Source organism: Ambystoma mexicanum, chromosome 8 (genome assembly GCF_040938575.1).
Source record: "Ambystoma mexicanum isolate Mex_15411 chromosome 8, UKY_AmexF1_1, whole genome shotgun sequence".
Classification (NCBI taxonomy): domain Eukaryota; kingdom Metazoa; phylum Chordata; class Amphibia; order Caudata; family Ambystomatidae; genus Ambystoma; species Ambystoma mexicanum.
In genome coordinates, this window is record NC_090929.1 from 4,536,706 (window position 1) to 4,560,321 (window position 23,616).

At 48.3% G+C, this 23,616-nt stretch overlaps 1 protein-coding gene across 1 annotated transcript in view; it reads left to right on the top strand.

Moving 5' to 3' along the window:
• The window catches only part of EEIG1 (estrogen-induced osteoclastogenesis regulator 1), a 662,295-nt gene that overhangs the window by 144,922 nt on the left and 493,757 nt on the right, over positions 1 to 23,616 (top strand). The window contains exon 3 of the mRNA XM_069609104.1: positions 17,080 to 17,203. Coding sequence (XP_069465205.1) covers positions 17,080 to 17,203 — 124 coding nt within the window. The remainder of the gene's footprint in view (positions 1 to 17,079; positions 17,204 to 23,616) is intronic.

The window sequence follows — 23,616 nt, forward strand, 5'->3', positions numbered from 1 at the left end:
TCCGGTGGGGCTCCCTCCTCTTCCGGTGGGGCCCCCTCCTAACCTATTCCGAGACCCGAGCACCCAGGTCCACAAGAAGGTGTACTTTCAGGAGCCTTAACTCCTACAACACAGGAGTGAACAGGCCTTTACTTCAAAAGGATGTGCTTGCTGAAGCCTGCATGGTCTGGGGGAAAAACCTCATTCAGGGAAAGCATGTAAATAGGAAAATTGACGCTTGCTACAAGCTAGACTCTTTAGAAGACATACCCTTGACTGCATGTCCACCCCCCCTCATCAACGGTGGTGGCAGCAGCTACACTCCAGTATAAGCCATCCTCAACGTCCTCTATGGCTGCCTCTCAGGTCCTGTCCAAAGAGGACAAACTTCTTGACGCCATTGGGGGTAAAAAAATGTGTATTTTACAATTCTGGTCTTCAGCTGCGCAAGGCGAATACCGAAGTAATTCTTGCAGTGGCAAATCTCAAGCTCTAGTAGGAGCTTCCCGAATTTCAGGAATATATCCCTCAGGACAGGCTGGAAGATTTTAAAGAGCGCCTATCAGATGCCAAAGTTTTGGGTCGGAACCTGCTGGAGGCAGCGGCCCATCATGTAGACACTTCTGCTTGGGGCTTTATGGTTGGAGTAGACCTCACCCGCCAAGCATGGTTGCATGCTACAAAGTTCTCAAAGGAGGTTCGGTGTAAAGTATTTGATCTTCCCTTAGAAGGTAAAGAGCTGTTTGACTTCTCCACCCATGAGGAACTCAATAAAACTAAGGCAAGCACGCAAACGGCTAAATCTTTGTCGGTCCTTGCCAAACCCCCAGCTAAAGCGGCCTATACGTTGAGGTTGGGGAATCGGATGTCGTCCTCAGGTTTCAGAGGGTTTCAGGAGTGTCGAGCACGCTGGGCAGAAGGCTCCTCTGGTGCACCTTGGCGCAGTCAGCAAAGACGAAGTGGCCTGTTTTTCTCTCGGTCATCAGCCTCCTCTTTGGCAACAGGTGGTCTCGCCCCTGATAAGTCATCCAAATTATGTTTTCCATCGGTACACGAGACTCCGGTGGGAGGACGTATATCGTCTCATCTGGAGGCGTGACAGACCTTCACAGAAGATCAAATGGGACCACAAACACCATATTTTCCTCCGAGGTTCCCCATCTGGAGGCTAAGACTAAGCCCAACGCTTTTGGGGCTGCTTAAACCGGAGTGATTCCTGAGGTTTCTCAGTCTGGGACTAAACGTAATGAGCCTAGTCTCGAGGTTTCCTGTCAAGTGACTAAAAATACCATGGTAAAACCCAGAGGATCCCCAATCAGGGGCTCTTTCAAGGACCAGCGGGATCGAGGAGCTCCATTTAGGAGCTCTGGCTACTGGGCGTGACCCTAAGCTTTACCACAAACAACCTTGTGGTTGTACCGGGTCCTGCTGAGGGGGCATAGAAGGAGGGCAAAGGCCCTAGGTCTTCAAGCACCGGCCCTGCCAAGGTTCCCTCACTTAGCGCTATTTCTTCTGCAGAAACTAAAGGGGCTGCAAAGCACCCCAGGTCTGCTAGTACCGGCTCTGCTGAGGTTCCCTGTCGGAGGGCTAAAATTGATTACATAGCCCCTACAATCCCTCTGCTGACAATGGTCTCACTAAAACATGTGACACAGATCACTTCAGGCGGTGACAAAATGGCAGTTCAACCCACGCGGTCATAATGCAGGAGGCACGTAAGCCTTCTACAAGAGCGCAGTACAAAAGTAAATGGCTTTCTGTTGACTGTGTCTTGTCTTTTATATATGTTTTTGCAGCCTCTGGCATCCACGGCTTATCGTGCAGAACATATCTGTCCGCCATTGCAGCTTATCTTTCTAGAGATAATTGCTCTTTTTCTCTGACAAACACAGTAATCGAGAGGCATTTCTCTGACTCTCTGGCGATCCGGCCTCCTCACCCAAAATGGGATCGAAACGTGGTCCTTACCGCTTTGTGTCACAAGCCATTTGTACCAATGGCTACAGAGCTCAATCTTCTCTCCTGGAAAGTGGCCTTCTTGATTGCAGTAACATCTGCAAGAAGAATAGGCAAGTTTTAAGCTCTCTGTCGAACACCCGTTCTTGACCTTTCACAGGGATAAGGTTGTGCTTCACACTCATCTTTCTTTCCTTCCAAAAATTGTTTGAGTTCCACATTAATCTGTTCATATCCCTACCAGTTTTCTTTCCGAACCCAGTTTCGGATGTGGAAAGGGTTCTACATAACCTGGATGTCAGAAGAGCTCTTAACTTGACAGAACAAGCAAACGTAGAAGTTCCGCACAACTCTGTTACTTTCGGGGACCCAAAGGGGAAGCCGGCTTCAAAAGCGTTTCTCATGCTGGATCGCCTCATGCATCTCATAGGCATATACAATTCAAGGCCTTCAGCCCCAAGAGGCATTCATGCATATTTGGTCTGTGGCAAAACGGCTGCTGTTGCCTTCCAGAAATATATTCCTTAAGTGTCCGTAGCCAAGGCTGCTACGTGGGCTTCTCCCTCGGCTTTCTGCAGACACTATTGTCTTGACCTGAGCTCCCGGGCTGATGCCCAGTTTGGCTAGGCAGTTCTTAAGAACATGTTCCAGTAAGGCAAATTTCCATCAATCCGTTTCTTTGGTCAGTGCTTGGGAATCTCCCAAAAGTATGGAAAAAAGGGGACGGGGTGTAAGAGTATAACAAAGTTACTCACCGTAGGGACTACCTTACTCCTAGTCCATAGTCCCCTTTCCTCCATACGCCTGCCCCGTCCCTATTTTGCTAATGGTCCTTCAACTTTGGTAATAGAAAATGACTGTCAGGTGATGCGCGGGGCGGAGCTCAGGAAGGCAAGGTTACGGTCACGTGCGGCGGCCCCGCGTATAAATAAAAGGACAAAACATTTTTTATGCTTCAAAGGTGCTCTGGTCCCATCCCGATGGATGGAATGTCCCAGATGTATGGATGAAAGGGGACTGTGGACTAGGAGTACGATAGCCACACTGGTGAGTAACTTTGTTATTCCCTTTTACCGTTTGCTTCTTACCAGGTGCTCCCCATCTTTTAATCAGTGTTCCCTGTTGTGCCTGATTGTTACCTCCTTGTTGGTAATGTTTGCTAACTGGGGGCTGTGCAATTCCTTCTGAGGTCTTAAAATGAGAGTCTGCGACTTTGAAGTGAAGTGGCTCCGCAGCACTGATGCCAATCTCTCTGGTTGCTTTCTTTTGGGTGAGCATTGCCTGATCTTAAGCTTGTACTGAAGCATACATGGTTCTGGCAACACGTTTTTTGGCAGCTGCAGCGTATCCCCTTCTCTTCCTATGAGGATCCATACCAGCATAATCATTTTTGGAGGGGGTGCAGGTGGTTGGGAACAGGCCTAACTTTTCCGACCTGAGACATTTGCATATGGGAGGCTATCAGTCCTGGATAATGGCAAAGGCCCATAAGAGGGGGGGTCACTCGACCCTCGCTTCGACTTGGGAAGTTGAAGTGACAAATGGATAACTAGCTTCTTGGGGTAAACACATGGACTGTGAGCCTGTCTTACTTTTATTACATCCACACATATGGGAGCTCAATGGAATCCTCCCATATACTACTTCTGGGTAGCACTTCACGTAGCGGGTAGGCATCCCCCATCCACAGACATATCTCTTATTGGTGTAGCCCTTGGTATGTGTAGGTAGCTCCTGGTTGTTTTAGGTGGTATTGGTTTGTATTGGGGGTGCTCTTGTTTTGGCTGTTATGTGTTTTGGGGTGATGGGGCTCTTGATTCAGCTGAGGTGGGCTTTGTCTTTAGTAAGGTCTCCATTTGGAGAGGGAAGGGGAGTGCTCGCTGATCAGATTGATTGCTTTTGCTTTGGGTGGGGAGGAGCTCTTCAGCATAGTATGGTTTCACATTGGGTGCAGAATGTTTCCTCTGAGATGCTTTTGCTTTGGTTGGGAGCTCTTCAATACAGTATTGAGCTTGGAACCCTTTTGGCAACATGCATGCAGTGGATGCAGAATAACTGACACCAAATAATCAAACCAACTCAGGAAGATGGCAAACTTTTCTGTTTTAATATCAATTGTCTAAAACAGGGAGTTTCAACGGTCGTTCGCTCGAGCTCTCATACATTTCATTAAAAAAATCACAATTATATAGTAAAAACTTGTCATGCGTTACGTTGTACTACGTGGCAAATACAAGAAACCTACGAGGGATTGTGATGGGGCAAGGGGACATCGAAGTATATTTTCTATAAGGGGTTGGGTTGTGATTGGGTCTCTACTGTCAGGGCGACATCTTTTGCCCACCTCTAGTGCTTGTCATCCTCAATTTTATTAGGTACACAGTATAATATTGACTTCAACCTATAAGGCCCTTTGTTATACTACCCTCTAGAATTGGCTGGCACGCTCGTGCCATGTCTGAAACATTCGGTTTACTTAGCAGCACGTAGGCTCATACCGAGGTGCCAGGAGATGGACTCGACTTTACCTCCCCACCCAATTAGCCCATCGTCTCATCACCCATGCTTTCTGCCATGCAGATTGTCTTGGAACTTGGCCTTGCAGTGTATTCTTGTCTCTGGGAATATAAGGGAGTATGAGCATGAGCAATCGTTTTTCTAGGATGCCAAGTACAACACTATTTCCACCCTTAGCTCACGTGACTGGAGACCATGATTTGGTCCATTTTGCAGCATTTAAATGTTTTAGTTGAATACAACTTGGCATGCCGGCCCTGGCTGCTACCTTTTGACACAGGCCAAACAGCACCTTCCAAGCCTGCGATCTCAGATAATTCTTACTCCGACACAGCCCTCAGCCTTCTTTCTCCATGGGTTTGAGTTTACTAAAATTCATGAAACTAATGTCCAGCTTCCTATACAATGGCGCTTCAATAGCAGTCTATTCACTACATATAGCCAGATTCTATTATCACTTTGTCTACTTACGTTGCTGTATCTGTAGTTATTAAACAACTTGCATTTTCGGCAGTGCGTCACACAGTGCAATCTTCTTATTTTTGCATATGAAAGTTTACTCGATTCTTAACTTCGACATCAGTAGTTTGTATAGGGTCCATGCATTCTCTTCAGCCAGCCCGTGCATCATGCTTGCTTCTTGTGACGTCACTAGCTCCTCCTTCTTGTTCCTTATCATATTCTTTCGATGAGTTCCTCTGGCATCTCTTCAAGGATGCATAAGATACGGTTTTCTTAGTCGTGGTGTGAGCGGTGGCATGCATGGGCGGTGAGTGGCATGGTGGGTGCCGGCCACCCGCCGCGTGTGGATGGAGTGACCATGGCTAGTCGTCGCTGTGCGCTGACTGGATTGGGGGTGCTCTTTGGGCCAGATTTGAAGCAACACACAAACGCCTACCTGCCCCGCATATAGACAGGTGTCACATAGATGGCCGAGGCCGAACTTGGGTAACGTTCTGAATGTGAGTGGATGCCGTGTGTGAAATGGACTGTAAGTATCGGACGGCACAGATCAGGACAGAGAGGCAGAGACACTCCTGCACCCCTCGTGAAGAGAATATTGAAATTTAACTCTGCAGTTCCAGACAGCAACACCAATTAACCAATCCACTAGCAGTTTCACCCCTCTGCATACACCCCTCAAACTCTAACCAAACACAACCACAAACCTACAACACAACAATCTGCACAAACTTTACTACACTGCAACAACAAAACAAACCACACATAGACTCGTACAACAGCACACGTGGACTACCAATCGTAAAACACCCCAAGTGCAGCCAACAGACCCACATGGCTGAAGCCGCCAACAGCACATCACTGCTCTCTTGCACTTTTCTAGCTTATTCCCACTAACTCACCCCCCCCTTTCCCTTTCTTTCAGAGCCGCCAGTGCGCCAGGGGACCACTCCGGTGGTGATAATGTGCAGTACAAATATCCTTTAATGTGAACATACCTTTTCTTGAATATTCACCAGGGTATGGTCACAACTGATGGTATCAAGCATGGCACGATTTCAGGCTCCCAACATACTGGAACTAGGAGGCCATGACTTCCTGTAGAGGGTTTCAGCTGCTCCTCTACACTATCCCCCCCACCCACCCTGGTCGATTCATCCACCACCGGTTTCTGCATCTTGATACCTTCTCTTGAAGTGTTTCCCATTGTCCCACGTACGTTTTGTTATTCTTTGGATGCAGAAACTTCGTTCCCTCAGGTGCTACAATGCTGGCCTTTATGTATTCCCAGAGGTCATCATCAGTCAATTCTTTGGCTTCAAACCCTGATTCGACATCGATTAGGATGTTCATTCCTGCTGCCTTCTTTGCTATCTTCTTACACTGTGTAATTATAACCCTTATCACACAGAATCCAAACATCACCATCACCATAACTAATACTGCGCCAAGAAATTTGAAAATGTTCGCCATCCACTGCGAATCCATGAGAGCTTTGACGCGAACCAGCTGTCATCTGTAATGTCCTCTGTCTCATCTTCCATCTTGTTGTGCAGGTTTGTCAACAGTGTTCTGGCCTCTGTCAAGGTCCCATTCTCGTTGTCATGAGAATATGTGAATGTGCAACATGATGTCCCGATTTTGGCACAAACTCCTCCTTCCATCGCAGTAATCCTGTCAAGGACATATCTGTTCTGCATGGTCATTAATTATATGGCCCTTAGTTCTTCCTTGATGGCATTAGATCATTTTATGGTGGTGTTAATTGTCTGCAAAAGCTCCCATCTGATAATTTGTAACAATTTAGCATTGGCCATCGTCTGGATCCCAGGCATGAAGATAGTCGTGAAGATTGAAGCAGTCTTGCTGAACAACCTATGTTCGTATGGGATAGAGTTGTATGCTTCTATTTATTTAGCTGAGAAGTAGTTCTCTCTCTTTGTTCGATTGAGAAATTCAAGTGATCTTCTCCTTCTTAAATGGGCATCCACCTTTGGAAATTCTCCAGTGTTCAGTCACTCTGAGGAATCTCTAACGCTGGAACAGGAATGAGCACCAAGGAACACGTTCCTCCCCAATCCTTGGGCGACTTTGTTCATGGCATAAGGTATGAGAGCGCAGACATAGCAACTCTCCTTAGATGTTCTTTCTCCCACCTTTTTCATGTGCTGATACCACATGCTATTACCCAAGTGTGCTGCTTTGTCTAGATATGTATTTATCCCCTCACTGTCTTCCTCTGTATTTCTCTTATATCTCACCACAAGGTCAGTACTTGAGTAGTACTCATGAAGAAAACCAAAAAGAGTTCTCTTGGTGGGGAGGGCCTTAAAGGTCTCTGTGTCAATGGGAGTAAACTGATCAAAAGCAGTTGCTGCAGTAGGAAAAACCATAGTGGCTTCCATCTCAGTAGAAATACTAATAAGATAGAGACTATGAACGAAGAGAGATAGAAAGACAGAGTGTAATCGTGCAGGCATATATCATGCACCAAAACATTGACATCCACCTTTTGTGACATCCTGGTACTGGTTGTTCATTCTCTAGAACCGTACTAGGTTCCAAATTTCTCCTTTTTGTATACACTTTACAAATGTATTGTACACCTGAAGTTGCAGTATCTGTTGAGCAGTTACTATGATTACTTAGGCCTGAGAGTTATGGCGTCATGCAGTTGGAAAATTCAGGTTGAGAAGGCTAATCTCATTTTGGTCAGATACAGTGGGGCCCTCATCAGATTTACCAATGAGCATGGGAATAGGACAGTTCAGGTCTCGCTGGAGGCTTACAGAGCGCAAGCACGCCTGGCAGCTTGGTACGGGGCGAAAGTGGAGATCAAGTCCCTTGTAGTGGCCGAGACAACTTTTTTGAAAAACATCCTGGGGTTGCCCACTGCTGCCCCGTATATCCCAGTGCTTTTGGAAACTGGGTTAGAGGGGTTATGAGACGATTTGCAAATTGTGCCTAGTTTTTTACTGGGCTCGTCTTGAGGTCCAATCATCATCTTTGTAAAGACAAAGAGGCAGTTGTGGATGTTTTGTCCCAGCAGGGGAGCTGCTCTTTAAAGTGGGCTGCTCATGTGAAAAGTTATTTTGGTTTGGGGGAGTATTGTTCGAATCCCTCAGTGACTATCTAAGGAAGTGATTAAGAGCGCAGCAGGGGCAAAGGCTCGGCAAGACATTTTTGGAAAATGGGGCCTCAGAGCAGCTGGCTCGTTATCTTTCAATAAAGTCACGGACGAGTTCCGAAGAGTTCCTGGATTATGTCTCACTCTATATTTAAAGTTCTGCATTGGAATTTTGTCAACTGCCACATTTCGTCATAAATGTAACAATGCCATCTCTACATCATGTATTCTTTGCGGCAAGCCCTAGGAGACGGTGCTACACCACTTATTACTTTGTCCGGCTACCAAGCCCTTGAGGAAGCGCTTCCTGAAGCCTTTGTTCCTAGGTCGAGCCTGCAGGTCAATAGCTATTGCGTTATATCTGGATACTGCTGCCGCAGAGGCTGTTCTTGCCACTACAAGCTACTTGAGTTGGGCAAGAAACATTTATATGAAAAAGGTCAAGGTGTTGAATAATGCTAGGGGGTAAAGATATCTACTTGTAGGAGCTGTCTTTTTTTAAATAAAAAGTTGATTGTTTTTAATTGTTCTCTGGCAAAGTAATGATTATGTATTTTTGGTGGAAGTGACCTATGAGTTAAGTGATCAAGATGTTGTAGCTGATGTGGTTTTGTTATTTGTTATACTGCTTTTATTACTTTTTTATTGAATTAAAGCAACTAAAGTAAAGTATCTGTTCAATGATCAATGATCAAATAGTAGCCTTCTAATCACAAGGCCACATGTGGCATCAGGGTGTGTACATAGACCTGCCTCGATCCACCTATAGAAGGGACACACCACCACTATCCGATATCTATATCCATTACACACCTGCAGCATATCAACCTAATCAATATGTAAATGCTGAAACAGACCATCCGGTTGAGGTATTACCCCTCTAATTGTACTCTGTGTATGCCCAGCAGTAAACTTTTGACACACAATGCAATTCACCCTAAAGAATGCAACATGTTCTAGCAAATTTGGCATTAACCAGTCTTCCACAATTGTTGCAGAAAGACTCTTCCCTAGTTACATGTGCAGGATAATGCAGCTGTTCAAGCGCAACCTCTAACAATGCAACTGGCATCACTGGCTTTCCAGTGCTGTCTTGTCGCCACAATGCTTCTGTGGGGGATAAATAACACCCTTTCGTTTCAACAATTCATGCTCTTCCTGTGATGCACTTCTTGAATCTCCATAAATTGGGTCGTTGACAATTTATCAAACCCTTGTACTACCATAGTCGTAACTACCTTTTCCTTAACATTCGGAGTATCAAAACTCAACATGTCTGGACAATATGCAACACTTTTGGCTTCTACATCTGTGGTTTCGTTCCTGCAAGAGAGAAAATCTGTTCGCTTAGTGTGAGCTGCACATTTACGACCGCTATGGCCACTGGGAGTTGTAGTGCCTTAATAAGCCTGTCCAATAAGGATGCGTGCTACACTGGAGTGCCGTCCGCACAGAGATAGCCCCTCCTTTTCCAACATGCTAGCCCTGCATGTACGGTTGACGTCACATAGGCAGAGTCACTATACACCATGCTGTCCTTCGTGTTTCTCGAGCACGACAGTAAGCGCCAACAATTCAGCTGCTTGTGCTGAAACGTGAGACGGTAGTCTTGCACTTGCTACAACTTCAAATTCTCCATTTAATCTGTGCCTTACTACCGTTGCGCCTGAATGCCTCTCCCCACTGGTTTGATCAATTTTCGAAGAACCATCAATAAAGAGAATTTCCCCTCCTGACAAAGCATTTTCTTTCACATGGGGTATAGCATCATAAAATTCAACATAATTTGCACAGTCATGTACATGATCGCTGTCAGCTATTGGTTCAGCTACAAACGTGTCAGGATTCACTATTTTGCCTCTCACAATTTTAATCATTGGATTCAAAATCATTACCTCATAGGCTGATGTTCTTTGGGATGTCAATGTACCCTTATGTTTCTCTAAAATGGCAAATAGAGCATGCTCCACGAAGAGTCATAGTGCAGCCCATGGCAATACTTGTAGACTTCTAAATTTCGAATTCGCCAATGACTGTTCGCAAGGAAAGTGTCCTTTCATAACTCAGTCTAAAATTCCCCTGTAATATGTTAAAGGCTTGTACCCCAATGTGGTCCTCTGTGCAATTCCTGCTGTCATGACTGCCCCATTCGTGTGAGAAAATAGATCAAATTCCTCTGCATAATTGGTAATTTCCAAAACAGGTCCGTACAAATTGCTTTTTTCAACTCCTCAAACCATTATTCAATTTTTTCAGTCCATTCCATTTTTTTACCTTATCCACATGTGCTTTCTTTAAAGCTTGCAAAAGGGGTCTTGTATATGAACTGTGATCAAACATCCAGGCCCTAACATAGTTGCATAGCCCCAGAAACTGTTGCGTCTGTTTTACTGTATTTGGCTTTGCGGTTTTCTTAATTGCCTCAGCCCTTTCAGGTGTCACCTTCTTTCCTTCATGTGAGATCAATTGTCCTATGTATAACGCCTCTTCTTGGCTGTATTGTAACTTCTCTTTGTCTACCTTGTATCCTTTGTCAGCTAGAATAGTCATCAAATGAATAGAGTCATATATAGACATAGACATATGCTACTGTCTTGCTCAAGGTAAAATTGCCCCTGGCTTCAGTTTTATTTTGACTTCTCCTATTCCCTTCAATAGGCCTACGTCATACGGACCTGTAGTTGATATGCTGGACGCTGCTGCATTATCGCCATTCGCTGTAGAACTTCCCTTTTCTCTATTCTTATCCAGTATGTGATGCTCGTAAAAAACACTACCTCATCGTCTGTTTGGCCTTCCCTAAACATGTAATCATCAGTGATGTCAGTCAATCTATACCCTTCTTCGAAAGCTATTACTGTTCTCCATGGTCTACCCCCATTGTCCGTTCCTTCGAGCATCGCCATTTCCTTTCGAACTATGGCTGATTCTAATTCTATAGACATAGTCTGTCCCCCCTCTTCGTCCATATGTATCTGTGGTCTAAACAAGAACACATCAGGTATCCTCAGTTTTTCCCACTAAGCCAGGTAGCCATGCCAATAGAATGCTCACCCGATGCAAGAAAATCTCTGTCTCTTTGGGAACCCCTCACAGAGCCACTTGCCCTGTGAACGCCAGTATATATTCACCCACATTTAAGTAGTGTATTGCTGGAGTGGAGCACACTGTCCCTTTATCAGTAAATGAAATCGTCATGTTAAGTTTTGCCATTAAATCTCTTCCCAAAATGTTAACTGGTGTCTGTCGCGAATATAACAAAGGAACAGACATGTCACACTCTCCTATAGAAACTGGTAATTCATCAGTAAAAGGAACTCGACTTTTAGCTCCAGAGAACCCTTGAGCATTCATGGCAGTTCCCGACATTGGCTATTTCCCCTCTCGTATATATAAGCGAGTAACCCCAGTGCCTCCTATTGTCACATCAACCCTTGGTTCTTCTTGGGGGTCTGGTGTCACAGATAGTACTGAACACATCAAGTCACCCTGTGAGCTGTCCTATTGTGGGTACAGGCATACTCCTGTTCCTGTGAAAGGATTTCCTCCTACCACAGTGTCACCTCGAGTGTCAGCACTTGTCCTCTGTTTGCATATTGCTGTGTCTGCATGGGGGCTTGTTGCGACTAGCCTTGCAGTGGATTCATTTACACTCGCTCAGGTTACTGTACCTGCTGTACTCATGGCGCTTGTGACTGATAAAATATCTGATCTTGTGCATACCCTTCCCTAGTTTGTGTGCTATATGGTGGAGGATAAGCTGTCCCCCTCCCCTCTTGAGAATTGGACATTCTGTCCATTCTCTTGACTCCCACATGTGCATGCAATGTGCCCTGTCATCCCACAAGTCCGACGTACTGGGGGCGCTCGTCTGATAAGTCCCCCTTGGTTATATCCTCCCTAGGTACTCTGGTTCTCATTCTGTGCATTCTGAAACCCACCTTGATTATTTTGGAATCTTCCTTTATAGCCCATACCTCTGCCTTGTGGCATGAACCATATCCACCTTGGTCCGTCAGGTGCTGATTATTTGCCTGTGATATACCCATTGCTGTCTGCACTCCCAATCCTTCTCCACTTGTCAATACCGCCCCTCCTATGGCATATTTTGACATTTTTTCCTAACTAGCGTAGCTTCCTCGAGCCTCATCTTCTTATTTTTCTCCTGCAACAGCCGACAGAGATGCACTATCATCAACTGTATCTCAGCCCATGGTTTTGCTTCCATTCCCACCTGTTTCTTCATCTGCTGCTGTACTGGCTCAGGTAACCCCTGACATAAAATGTGGTAAAATAATGGCACTGTTTGTTCCCACAGTTCCTGCTTTTCAAGCTGCCATCGCTCTTGAATATCCTGAATATAAGCAATAGGGTCTTCATCTTCCTTCATCTTACGTGTCATAATTGCACCCATATCTGATGTGTCTGGATACTGTAGCCTGAGAGCCCTCCAAACATCTGCTCTGATATTATTAAACAGCGCTCCATCATGCGCTGTAGTCTATGCTGTCACACTCGAATACCCTGCTCTCATCCATATGTCATGAGCTCTCTCTCCAAGGATAGCTGCCAGGAGACCTTAATGTCCCCTATGGCTAATGTATTTCCTTCTGTAATTTTTCTAACTCTTATGTCCATTTCCCAGTGCCTGAAGTCAAACTCGGGAGCTCACACCTTAAATTATCCTTATCCATCTGTGGCCATGGAATATACTGTGGTCTTGCTCCACCTTTTTCCAATAAGGGAAACTGCTTAAACCCCAACGTGCAGTCTGCTCACATCGTCAGCCTATCCATGGCTGGAGCAATCGTTCCTGACCATTTCCTCGATGGTAGTGATCTTAATCTACTCACGTATGGCAGTGATTCTCCCTTCTCACTATACGATCGTCCTCACGGATGTTCTGGATACGCTATGGGATCTGGCATCCTATCCTTAGGTTGTTCCAGATCCGACCATTTCACTTCTTTGTCTAACTGCAGGTTTTCTTTGGGGGCGCATGCGCTTCCTCCTTCTCCCCAAGGAAGGAGTCTCTCTCCTCATCTGACAGGTCTTGTTCCCAACTAGTATGGCTGTCCTCCCTTTCAGCGTGGTCTAAATTCAAGTTTGCTTAAGGACAATGCTCTATGCTCGCGACAGAAAGGATTCTCTTCTTCACTTTGTGACTGAAATGCTAGGGATTGATCCCTTCACCCTTGATTTCCATAGCTGCTACCTTCCTTTAATTCTTGATAGGCCTTATCGATTTTATCTTCGATGCTTCCTATATGATACGGCATTTATAACGCGTCTATACACAAGTGTTTCAAGGCGCGATCAAAATGTTCTTCTTCCAATATATTCTAGATGCTCCTGACATTGCTTCCTTTATCAGAAGGAACTCCTCTGTTCTATCCCATCGTATTGCTGGGCGTGGCCCTACCAGCTCTAAACAAGGCTAATATCAAGATCCTGCTGTCTCCTCCTTCGTTCTAGCTCTTCATCTAATTCCCTTCGTTTTCCTGCCTCCCTTCTGATTCTGTCTTCCCCTTTCCTTCGTTCTTCTCTCCTTATTCCTGCCCTCCTTACCTCTTCTTCCCTCCTTCTCTGTATTCTTTCATCCCTTAATTTCTGCGCTTCCTCCTCTTCCCTCTTCCTTTCTCTTCTATTCCTGTCTTCCATTGCTCTGTCTATTGTTATACTTTCTTTGCTCCTCTTCCCGTTCCTTATCCCTTCTATCCTGTTCGTCCTTATCTTCTCTTTGCCTTACTTCCTCAATGCTTTTCCCATCTAGCTTAAATAATCTTTCCACCCATCCATCTGTTCTGCAGAAGCGTTACCTCGTCAGCCTTATCCTTCTCTCCTTTCCATCTCTTGATTTCCCTTTCTATTTGTCGATTTGTGCGACCACTCACTCTTCTCTTCTTTGTCTTGTAGGATCTTACAGATCTCCCCTTTTCTCTTATTCTCCTCAGGACTATCACCACAGCTATAAGCGGGAGGTTCATATAAAAGATTACTATACCCAGTCGCCGCTTTTAACTCCTTTAAAGGCTGCAACCCTGCTTCTTTCGTACCATTGTCTTTTACTTCAGGTGAAGTAAGGGGAGCTGAGGGCTCGACACCTTCCTCCTTTTTCTGACTAAGCATCCACTCCTCAGGTGGCAGATCCTCTCTCTCTCTCTTCTTGGTACATCTTCCAGGCTCCAGGACAGCTAACCTTTTCTCCTATTTCTTCCCCGTGTACGCAGTGTGCAAGTATGTGGTCATGTGTTGTACCGCTTTCGACAGCGATCCCTCTTGTGGCCACGGCATGAACATCTTGTCTCACGTGCCTTTCACCCATTCCGCAATGTACTGTTTGGGCTTGGGCATGTGCTTTGGAAGGGTCTTACATATGTGCATCAAAGGATTATCTCCCTTAATGACAAGTCTCAATTGACTGTCCATACTTACCAGCCATTTGAATTAACCGGCAGACTTTTTACTCAAATTGCAATTTTTCAGCGTTCTAGAAACAACAAATATGAGCGTGCACCAACCAACACTCGCTGCTCAAGCTTCTAGTTTCTTAATTAGCTATCTCTACCTCTGGATTGATATCATCCTCTTCACTAGTTAGTTACTTATAGCTCCTTAATTCTTTTCTCAACTACTTTACAGCTTCTATCGTTTTTCAGTATCTCTACTCAACAAAATAGTCGACTTTACACATTTATAAATGCTGTGATCACACTTTTTCTTTTCTTTCGCCTTTTCTTCTACCCTGTACAGGGTTTGAGATGTCAACTTACATGGACCTGTCCATGCGTTATATTTTTCTGCTCTAACCTGTTGGGATTTGAGATGTCTCCTTCTGAAGCTCCCTTGAGCCAGGACTCTCCAGGCGCTACTCTCTTCACACAATATTTCCTGTTACTCAAAATTTTATCACAATGCTATCCCCTTAATTTGCCATTCCCCTACTCGCCATTCATTCGTTAATTGACTCAAGGCCTTCGGTATCATCTCCTCCTCCAACCGACCAATTCGCCTTCCATCTGAAGAGCACCCGTGGAAACCGGGCAGGGATTTCGTTAAAGGGGACCTGGCCACCGTCTATGCTCTTCTTGTAAGTTTATTTCTATTTGGCCGCTCTCCACAGGAAACCCTGCAATCTTCCGGTTATATGGTGGAGGATGTCTGATTGTCCGAAATACTGGCGCTGAACTAGTTTGGATCTTTTTAAACCATCCGCAGTGCTACCACGTAAGCCTAGAGCCCTTTTGGCAACACGCATGCAGTGGATGGGACGCAGAATAACTCTGATACCAAATAATCGAACCAACTCCGGAACATGGCAAAGTTTTCTCTTTTAATATCAATTGTCTAAAACAGGGAGTTACAATGGACATCAACAGAGGTTCGCTCGAGCTCTCCCACATTTCATAACCAAATCACAACTGTATAGTAAAAAAATCATCATACGTGATGTCATACTACGTGGCAAATACAAGAAACCTACGAGGGATTTTGATAGGGTTAAGGGGAACATCTAAGTATATTTTCTATAAGGGGTTGGGTTGTGATTGGGTCTCTGTCATGTGGACATCTTGTGCCCACCTCTAGTGCAAGCCCTCCTCAATTTTATTAAGTACACAGTATATTATTGGCTCTCAAACTATAAGCCCCTTTGTTATACGGCTCTCTACAATTGGTTGGCATGCTCGTGCCATGTCTGGAAAATTCAGTTCCCTTAGCAGCACGTTAGCTTGTACCCAGGTGCTAGGAGATGGACTCTACTTTACCTCCCCACCCAATTAGCCCATCGTCTCTCCTCACCCATGCCTTCTGCCATAGAGATTGTCTTTGAACTTGGCCTTGCAGTGCTTCTTGACTGGGAATATAAGGGAGTATGAGCACAAGCTATTGTTGTTCTAGGATGCCAAGTACAACACTATTTCCATTCTTAGCTCACGTGACTGGAGACCACGATTTGGTCCATTTTGCAGTATTTAAATGTTTTAATTGAATAAAACTTGGTATGCTTGGTGTTTTTTTTCTTCACTTTAACAAGGAGCGATTCAGGTTCTCGCGTTCACTGCCTTCTCAAATAGATAACCGGCCATGGCTGCCACCTTTGACACCAGGCCAAACAGCACCTCTCAAGTCTGTGATCTCAGCTAATTCCTACTGCGACCCAGGCCTCAAACTTCTCTCTCCATGGGTTTGAGCTTACTAAAATTCATGAAACAAATGTCCAGCTTCCTATACAATGGCGGCTACGCCAGCAGTCTATTCACTACATATATCCAGCTTCTATGATCACATTGTCTACTTGCTTTGCTGCATCTGTACAGTTATTAAACGGCTTGCATTTTCTGCAGTGCGTCGCACACAGGCAATCTTCTTTTTGCATATGAAAGTTTACTCGATTCTTAACTTCGTCATCAGTTTCTATAGGGTTCATGCATTCTCTTCAGACAATCTTCTCTGTGCGTCATGCTACCTTCTTGTGACATCACTAGCTCCTCTTTCTTGTTCTTTTTCATATTCCTTCGGGGAGTTCCTCTCTCAGATGGTCATCTCTTCGAGGATCCATCAGATACGGTTTTCTCAGTGGATACCTTTTCTCAAAAATTCGCCGTGGTATGGTCACAGCTGCTGATGTCAAGCATGGCATGACCTCAGGCTCCCAACATACTGTAAGTAGGGGGGCTGGACTTCCTTTAGAGGCATTCAGCTGTTCCTCTACACTATGGTTTCACATTGGGTGCAGACCGTTTCCACTGAGTTTCTTTTGGTTTGGGTGGGGAGGTGCTCTTCAGCACAGTATGGTTTCACATCGGGTGCAGAACAATTCCTCTGGGTTGCTTTTACGTTGGGTGGGAGTAGCTGTTCAGTATGGTTTCACATCGGGTGCACAATGTTTCCTATGAGATGCTTTTGCTTTGGGTGGGGAAGGGCTCTTCAGCACAGTATTGCTTCACATCGGGTGCAGAATGTTTCCTCTGAGTTGCTTTTGTAATATGATTTTATAGTTCATTTTGGTCACCTTCTGTTGGTTTTTCTTTTTGCAGGGATGAAGTGCAGGAAAATTGTGTCCGTTGGAAAAGCAACAAATTCTCTTTTATTTGTAAAATGAGTGCCAACCCTGCCACGGGAGTTCTGGACCCGTGCGTTTGTCGGGTCTCCGTCCGGAAGGTAAGTGCCTCTTGCTGTGGGGAAAGGGACATGGTAGGCTCATCCTCTTAACAGGAGTGTCATGCAAGTTGTCTTTTTTTTTACTGCACCGGGTTCCATCTTGGTGGTCTCCCACTTTTGAGGCTTGCCTACTAGTTGGCGAGTTGTGCTTCTGCCATGGTATCCGAACCCGAGACTAAGCTGCAAGGACGGATAAAGGAAGAGTAGTAGAATGGCAATGTCCCCCTGGCACACCCTCCCGTTTACCACCTCCTGAAGAGCAGAGTGGCAATGTTCCCCTGGCGCACCCTCCCGTTTACCACCTCCTGAAGAGCAGAGTGGCAATGTTCCCCTGGCGCACCCTCCCGTTTACCACCTCCTGAAGAGCAGAGTGGCAATGTTCCCCTGGCGCACCCTCCCGTTTACCACCTCCTGAAGAGCAGAGTGGCAATGTCCCCCTGGCGCACCCTCCCGTTTACCACCTCCTGAAGAGCAGAGTGGCAATGTTCCCCTGGCGCACCCTCCCGTTTACCACCTCCTGAAGAGCAGAGTGGCAATGTTCCCCTGGCGCACCCTCCCGTTTACCACCTCCTGAAGAGCAGAGTGGCAATGTTCCCCTGGCGCACCCTCCCGTTTACCACCTCCTGAAGAGCAGAGTGGCAATGTCCCCCTGGCGCACCCTCCCGTTTACCACCTCCTGAAGAGCAGAGTGGCAATGTCCCCCTGGCGCACCCTCCCGTTTACCACCTCCTGAAGAGCAGAGTGGCAATGTCCCCCTGGCGCACACTCCCGTTTACCACCCCCTGAAGAGCAGAGTGGCAATGTCCCCCTGGCGCACCCTCCCGTTTACCACCTCCTGAAGAGCAGAGTGGCAATGTTCCCCTGGCGCACCCTCCCGTTTACCACCTCCTGAAGAGCAGAGTGGCAATGTTCCCCTGGCGCACCCTCTCGTTTACCACCTCCTGAAGAGCAGAGTGGCAATGTCCCCCTGGCGCACCCTCCCGTTTACCACCTCCTGAAGAGCAGAGTGGCAATGTCCCCCTGGCACACCCTCCCGTTTACCACCTCCTGAAGAGCAGAGTGGCAATGTCCCCCTGGCACACCTTCCCGTTTACCACTCTGCTCTTCAGGAGGTGGTAATGTCCCCCTGGCACACCCTCCCATTTACCACCTCCTGAAAAGCAGAGTGGCAATGTCCCCCTGGCGCACCCTCCAGTTTACCACCTCCTGAAGAGCAGAGTGGCAATGTCCCCCTGGCACACCCTCCCGTTTACCACCTTCTGAAAAGCAGAGTGGCAATGTCCCCCTGGCACACCCTCCCGTTTACCACCTCCTGAAGAGCAGAGTGGCAATGTCCCCCTGGCACACCCTCCCGTTTCCCCCACCTCCTGAAGAGCAGAGTGGCAATGTTCCACTGGCACACCCTCCCGTTTACCACCCCATGAAGAGCAGAGTGGCAATGTCCCCCCCCTGGCACACCCTCCCGTTTACCACCCCATGAAGAGCAGAGTGGCAATGTTCCCCTGGCACACCCTCCCGTTTACCACCTTCTGAAGAGCAGAGTGGCAATGTTCCCCTGGCACACCCTCCCGTTTACCACCTTCTGAAGAGCAGAGTGGCAATGTTCCCCTGGCACACCCTCCTGTTAACCACCCCATGAAGAGCAGAGTGGCAATGTCCCCCTGGCACACCCTCCCGTTTCCCCCCACACCATGAAGAGCAGAGTGGGAATGACCCCTGGCACACCCTCCCGTTTACCACCTCCTGAAGAGCAGAGTGGCAATGTCCCCCTGGCACACCCTCCCGTTTCCCCCCACCTCCTGAAGAGCAGAGTGGCAATGTCCCACTGGCACACCCTCCCGTTTACCACCTCCTGAAGAGCAGAGTAGCAATGTCCCACTGGCACACCCTCCCGTTTACCACCCCATGAAGAGCAGAGTGGCAATGTTCCTCTGGCACACCCTCCCGTTTACCACCCCCTGAAGAGCAGAGTGGCAATGTCCCCCCTGGCATACCCTCCCGTTGCCTACCTCCTGAAGAGCAGAGTGGCAATGTTCCCCTGGCACACCCTCCCGTTTACCACCTCATGAAGAGCAGAGTGGCAATGTCCCCCTTGCACACCCTCCCGTTTGCCACTCTGCTCTTCAGGAGGTGGTAATGTCCCCCTGGCGCACACTCCCGTTTACCACCTCCTGAAGAGCAGAGTGGCAATGTCCCCTTGGCACACCCTCCCGTTTCCCCACACCTCCTGAAGAGCAGAGTGGCAATGTTCCCCTGGCACACCCTCCCGTTTACCACCTCATGCAGAGCAGAGTGGCAATGTCCCCTTGGCACACCCTCCCGTTTCCCCCCACCTCCTGAAGAGCAGAGTGGCAATGTCCCCTTGGCACACCCTCCCATTTCCCCCCCACCTCCTGAAGAGCAGAGTGGCACTGTCCCCTTGGCACACCCTCCCGTTTCCCCCCACCTCCTGAAGAGCAGAGTGGCAATGTTCCCCTGGCACACCCTCCCGTTTACCACCTCATGCAGAGCAGAGTGGCAATGTCCCCTTGGCACACCCTCCCGTTTCCCCCCACCTCCTGAAGAGCAGAGTGGTAATGTCCCCTTGGCACACCCTCCCGTTTCCCCACACCTCCTGAAGAGCAGAGTGGCAATGTTCCCCTGGCACACCCTCCCGTTTACCACCTCATGCAGAGCAGAGTGGCAATGTCCCCTTGGCACACCCTCCCGTTTCCCCCCACCTCCTGAAGAGCAGAGTGGCAATGTCCCCTTGGCACACCCTCCCGTTTCCCCCCACCTCCTGAAGAGCAGAGTGGCACTGTCCCCTTGGCACACCCTCCCGTTTCCCCCCACCTCCTGAAGAGCAGAGTGGCAATGTTCCCCTGGCACACCCTCCCGTTTACCACCTCATGCAGAGCAGAGTGGCAATGTTCCCCTGGCACACCCTCCCGTTTACCACCTCATGCAGAGCAGAGTGGCAATGTCCCCTTGGCACACCCTCCCGTTTCCCCCCACCTCCTGAAGAGCAGAGTGGTAATGTCCCCTTGGCACACCCTCCCGTTTCCCCACACCTCCTGAAGAGCAGAGTGGCAATGTTCCCCTGGCACACCCTCCCGTTTACCACCTCATGCAGAGCAGAGTGGCAATGTCCCCTTGGCACACCCTCCCGTTTCCCCCCACCTCCTGAAGAGCAGAGTGGCAATGTCCCCTTGGCACACCCTCCCGTTTCCCCCCACCTCCTGAAGAGCAGAGTGGCACTGTCCCCTTGGCACACCCTCCCGTTTCCCCCCACCTCCTGAAGAGCAGAGTGGCAATGTTCCCCTGGCACACCCTCCCGTTTACCACCTCATGCAGAGCAGAGTGGCAATGTCCCCTTGGCACACCCTCCCGTTTCCCCCCACCTCCTGAAGAGCAGAGTGGTAATGTCCCCCTGGCACACCCTCCCGTTTCCCCCACCTCCTGAAGAGCAGAGTGGCAATGTCCCCTTGGCACACCCTCCCGTTTCCCCCCACCTCCTGAAGAGCAGAGTGGCAATGTTCCCCTGGCACACCCTCCCGTTTACTACCTCATGAAGAGCAGAGTGGCAATGTCCCCTTGGCACACCCTCCCGTTTCCCCCCACCTCCTGAAGAGCAGAGTGGTAATGTCCCCCTGGCACACCCTCCCGTTTCCCCCCACCTCCTGAAGAGCAGAGTGGTAATGTCCCCCTGGCACACCCTCCCGTTTACCACCTCCTGAAGAGCAGAGTGGCAATGTTCCCCTGGCACACCCTCCCGTTTACCACCTCATGCAGAGCAGAGTGGCAATGTCCCCTTGGCACACCCTCCCGTTTCCCCCCACCTCCTGAAGAGCAGAGTGGTAATGTCCCCTTGGCACACCCTCCCGTTTCCCCACACCTCCTGAAGAGCAGAGTGGCAATGTTCCCCTGGCACACCCTCCCGTTTACCACCTCATGCAGAGCAGAGTGGCAATGTCCCCTTGGCACACCCTCCCGTTTCCCCCCACCTCCTGAAGAGCAGAGTGGCAATGTCCCCTTGGCACACCCTCCCGTTTCCCCCCACCTCCTGAAGAGCAGAGTGGCACTGTCCCCTTGGCACACCCTCCCGTTTCCCCCCACCTCCTGAAGAGCAGAGTGGCAATGTTCCCCTGGCACACCCTCCCGTTTACCACCTCATGCAGAGCAGAGTGGCAATGTCCCCTTGGCACACCCTCCCGTTTCCCCCCACCTCCTGAAGAGCAGAGTGGTAATGTCCCCCTGGCACACCCTCCCGCTCCACGTTGGTTCTGCGCATTAAGCCCTGTTTGGGAAAAGGATTGCTTATTAAGCTGATTCAACAAATCCTGGCAACCAATGGCAGAGCTAATATGGGAGATCACTATTTCATGCACATGTCCAGCGGGCATCTTTCATCTCAGCAGCTTGTTTTAGGGACATTCTTTCAAAAAAACATTAATGTACCCGTAATTTTACAGTTAGGAGAAGTTTGGCTCAATTTCTGGGCTTGAGAAGGGCCATAGTTCCGTCAGCATGTGGTGCTTTCCGGCCATCTACAACAGGTAGAAAGCCGTATTTCGCTGTAACTCCTCAATCCTGTAGTCTTGATGTCCATGAAAGTAGAAATGTGTTGGTTTGAGATTGTTCCGGCGGCTGAATAGTCTGATTAACTTCATCTTCGTGAAGGTGAGGGTGAGATGGAAGAAGGATCAGAATCTTAACTTGTCCACCTTGGCTCTTGGTCAACATTGAAGGATAATGCCCCCACCTTCCACCTCCTACCTCCTGTAAGAAGACTAACTGCTGCCTTTTGGCTACAACACTTTGCCCGGGTGAGCAGTGTTCTCTTTCTCCCGATTCCAGCCCTGGAATATGTGAAGAAAGTGCTGGAGAATAGGAGAGACGGGCCCTCATTCACCTGTGCAATGCTTTGCGGGCTGACTGTGGCAACCAGCCCAAGAAGACCCTCAACCTGGAGAGCCAGCATCTATTGCGCCTGTCAGCTGCTGCAGCTGGAGGCCACAGGGTCAGCTGACTGCAGTATAGGGCAATGGGCCAGTGCCCCTGGAGTAGCCCAGTAGGAAGAGTGTCGGACCTCTGGCTTCCCTCAGTCCCTATTAGTTCCACAATGACCAACGGCCCAGTGCCCCTGGAGTAGCCCATAGGAAGAGTGTCAGTCCCCATTAGTTCCACAATCACTAATGGGCCAGTGCCCGTGGAGTAGCCCAGTAGGAAGAGTGTCGGGCCTCTTGCTTCCCTCAGTCCCCATTAGTTCCACAATGACCAGTGGGCCAGTGCCCCTGGAGTAGCCCAGTAGGAGGAGTGTCCGGGCCTCTGGCTTCCCTCAGTCTCCATTAGTTCCACAATGACCAATGGGCCAGTGCCCCTGGAGTAGCCCAATAGGAAGAGTGTGGGGGCCTCTGGCTTCCCTCAGTCCCCATTAGTTCCACAATGACCAGTGGGCCAGTTCCCCTGGAGTAGCCCAGTAGGAAGAGTGTGGGGGCTTCTGGCTTCCCTCAGTCCCCATTAGTTCCACAATGACCATTGGGCCAGTGCCCCTGGAGTAGCCCAGTAGGAAGAGTGTCGGGGCCTCTGGCTTCCCTCAGTCCCCATTAGTTCCACAATGACCAATGGGGCAGTGCCCCTGGAGTAGCCCAGTAGGAAGAGTGTCGGGGCCTCTGGTTTCCCTCAGTCCCCATTAGTTCCACAATGACCAATGGGGCAGTGCCCCTGGAGTAGCCCAGTAGGAAGAGTGTCGGGGCCTCTGGTTTCCCTCAGTCCCCATTAGTTCCACAATGACCAGTGGGCCAGTGCCCCTGGAGTAGCCCAGTAGGAAGAGTGTTGGGGCCTCTGGCTTCCCTTAGTCCCCATTAGTTCCACAATGACCAATGGGCCATTTCTAATTGTATACAGACAAAGGTTGCCTTTATTTTTCTTCTTGCTGCAATAGGTCCTGGCTTGACATGGACTTTGGAGTTGGTTGTAATCTTGGTTCTTTGATATTTATAATGTTTCTTCTTTTCTGTAGAATAATGCATTTGTATAGATTCACATTGCTGAAGGTGGAAGGTCTTATTAGAGCCAAATGGAAGGCACAGAGCGACCATTGGGCCACTGTTGGTTGATCTCAGCCTATAAAGACTGCAGAAATGTTTCAACTTTGTGTAACTGCACCCTTACGCCCCCCTCTGCCATATATACCTTATCCCACCTTACCAACCGAATTTTGCGGCAAAAAATTCAGTTAAAAGAAATTCGGTGAAAATGTAGGTCGGCAAAAGTGAGCTACGGGATTCCTCATGAATAGAAGCCGCCGTCAATCAGGATTCAATCTTTCACTCGACCTCCCTCTGCCCAAGTGAGCTCGAATCTGTTTGTGTGTTTTTGCCACCAAAATGGAGATGGTTGGTTGGAGTCGGGCAGAATTGAAGCAGGTGGAG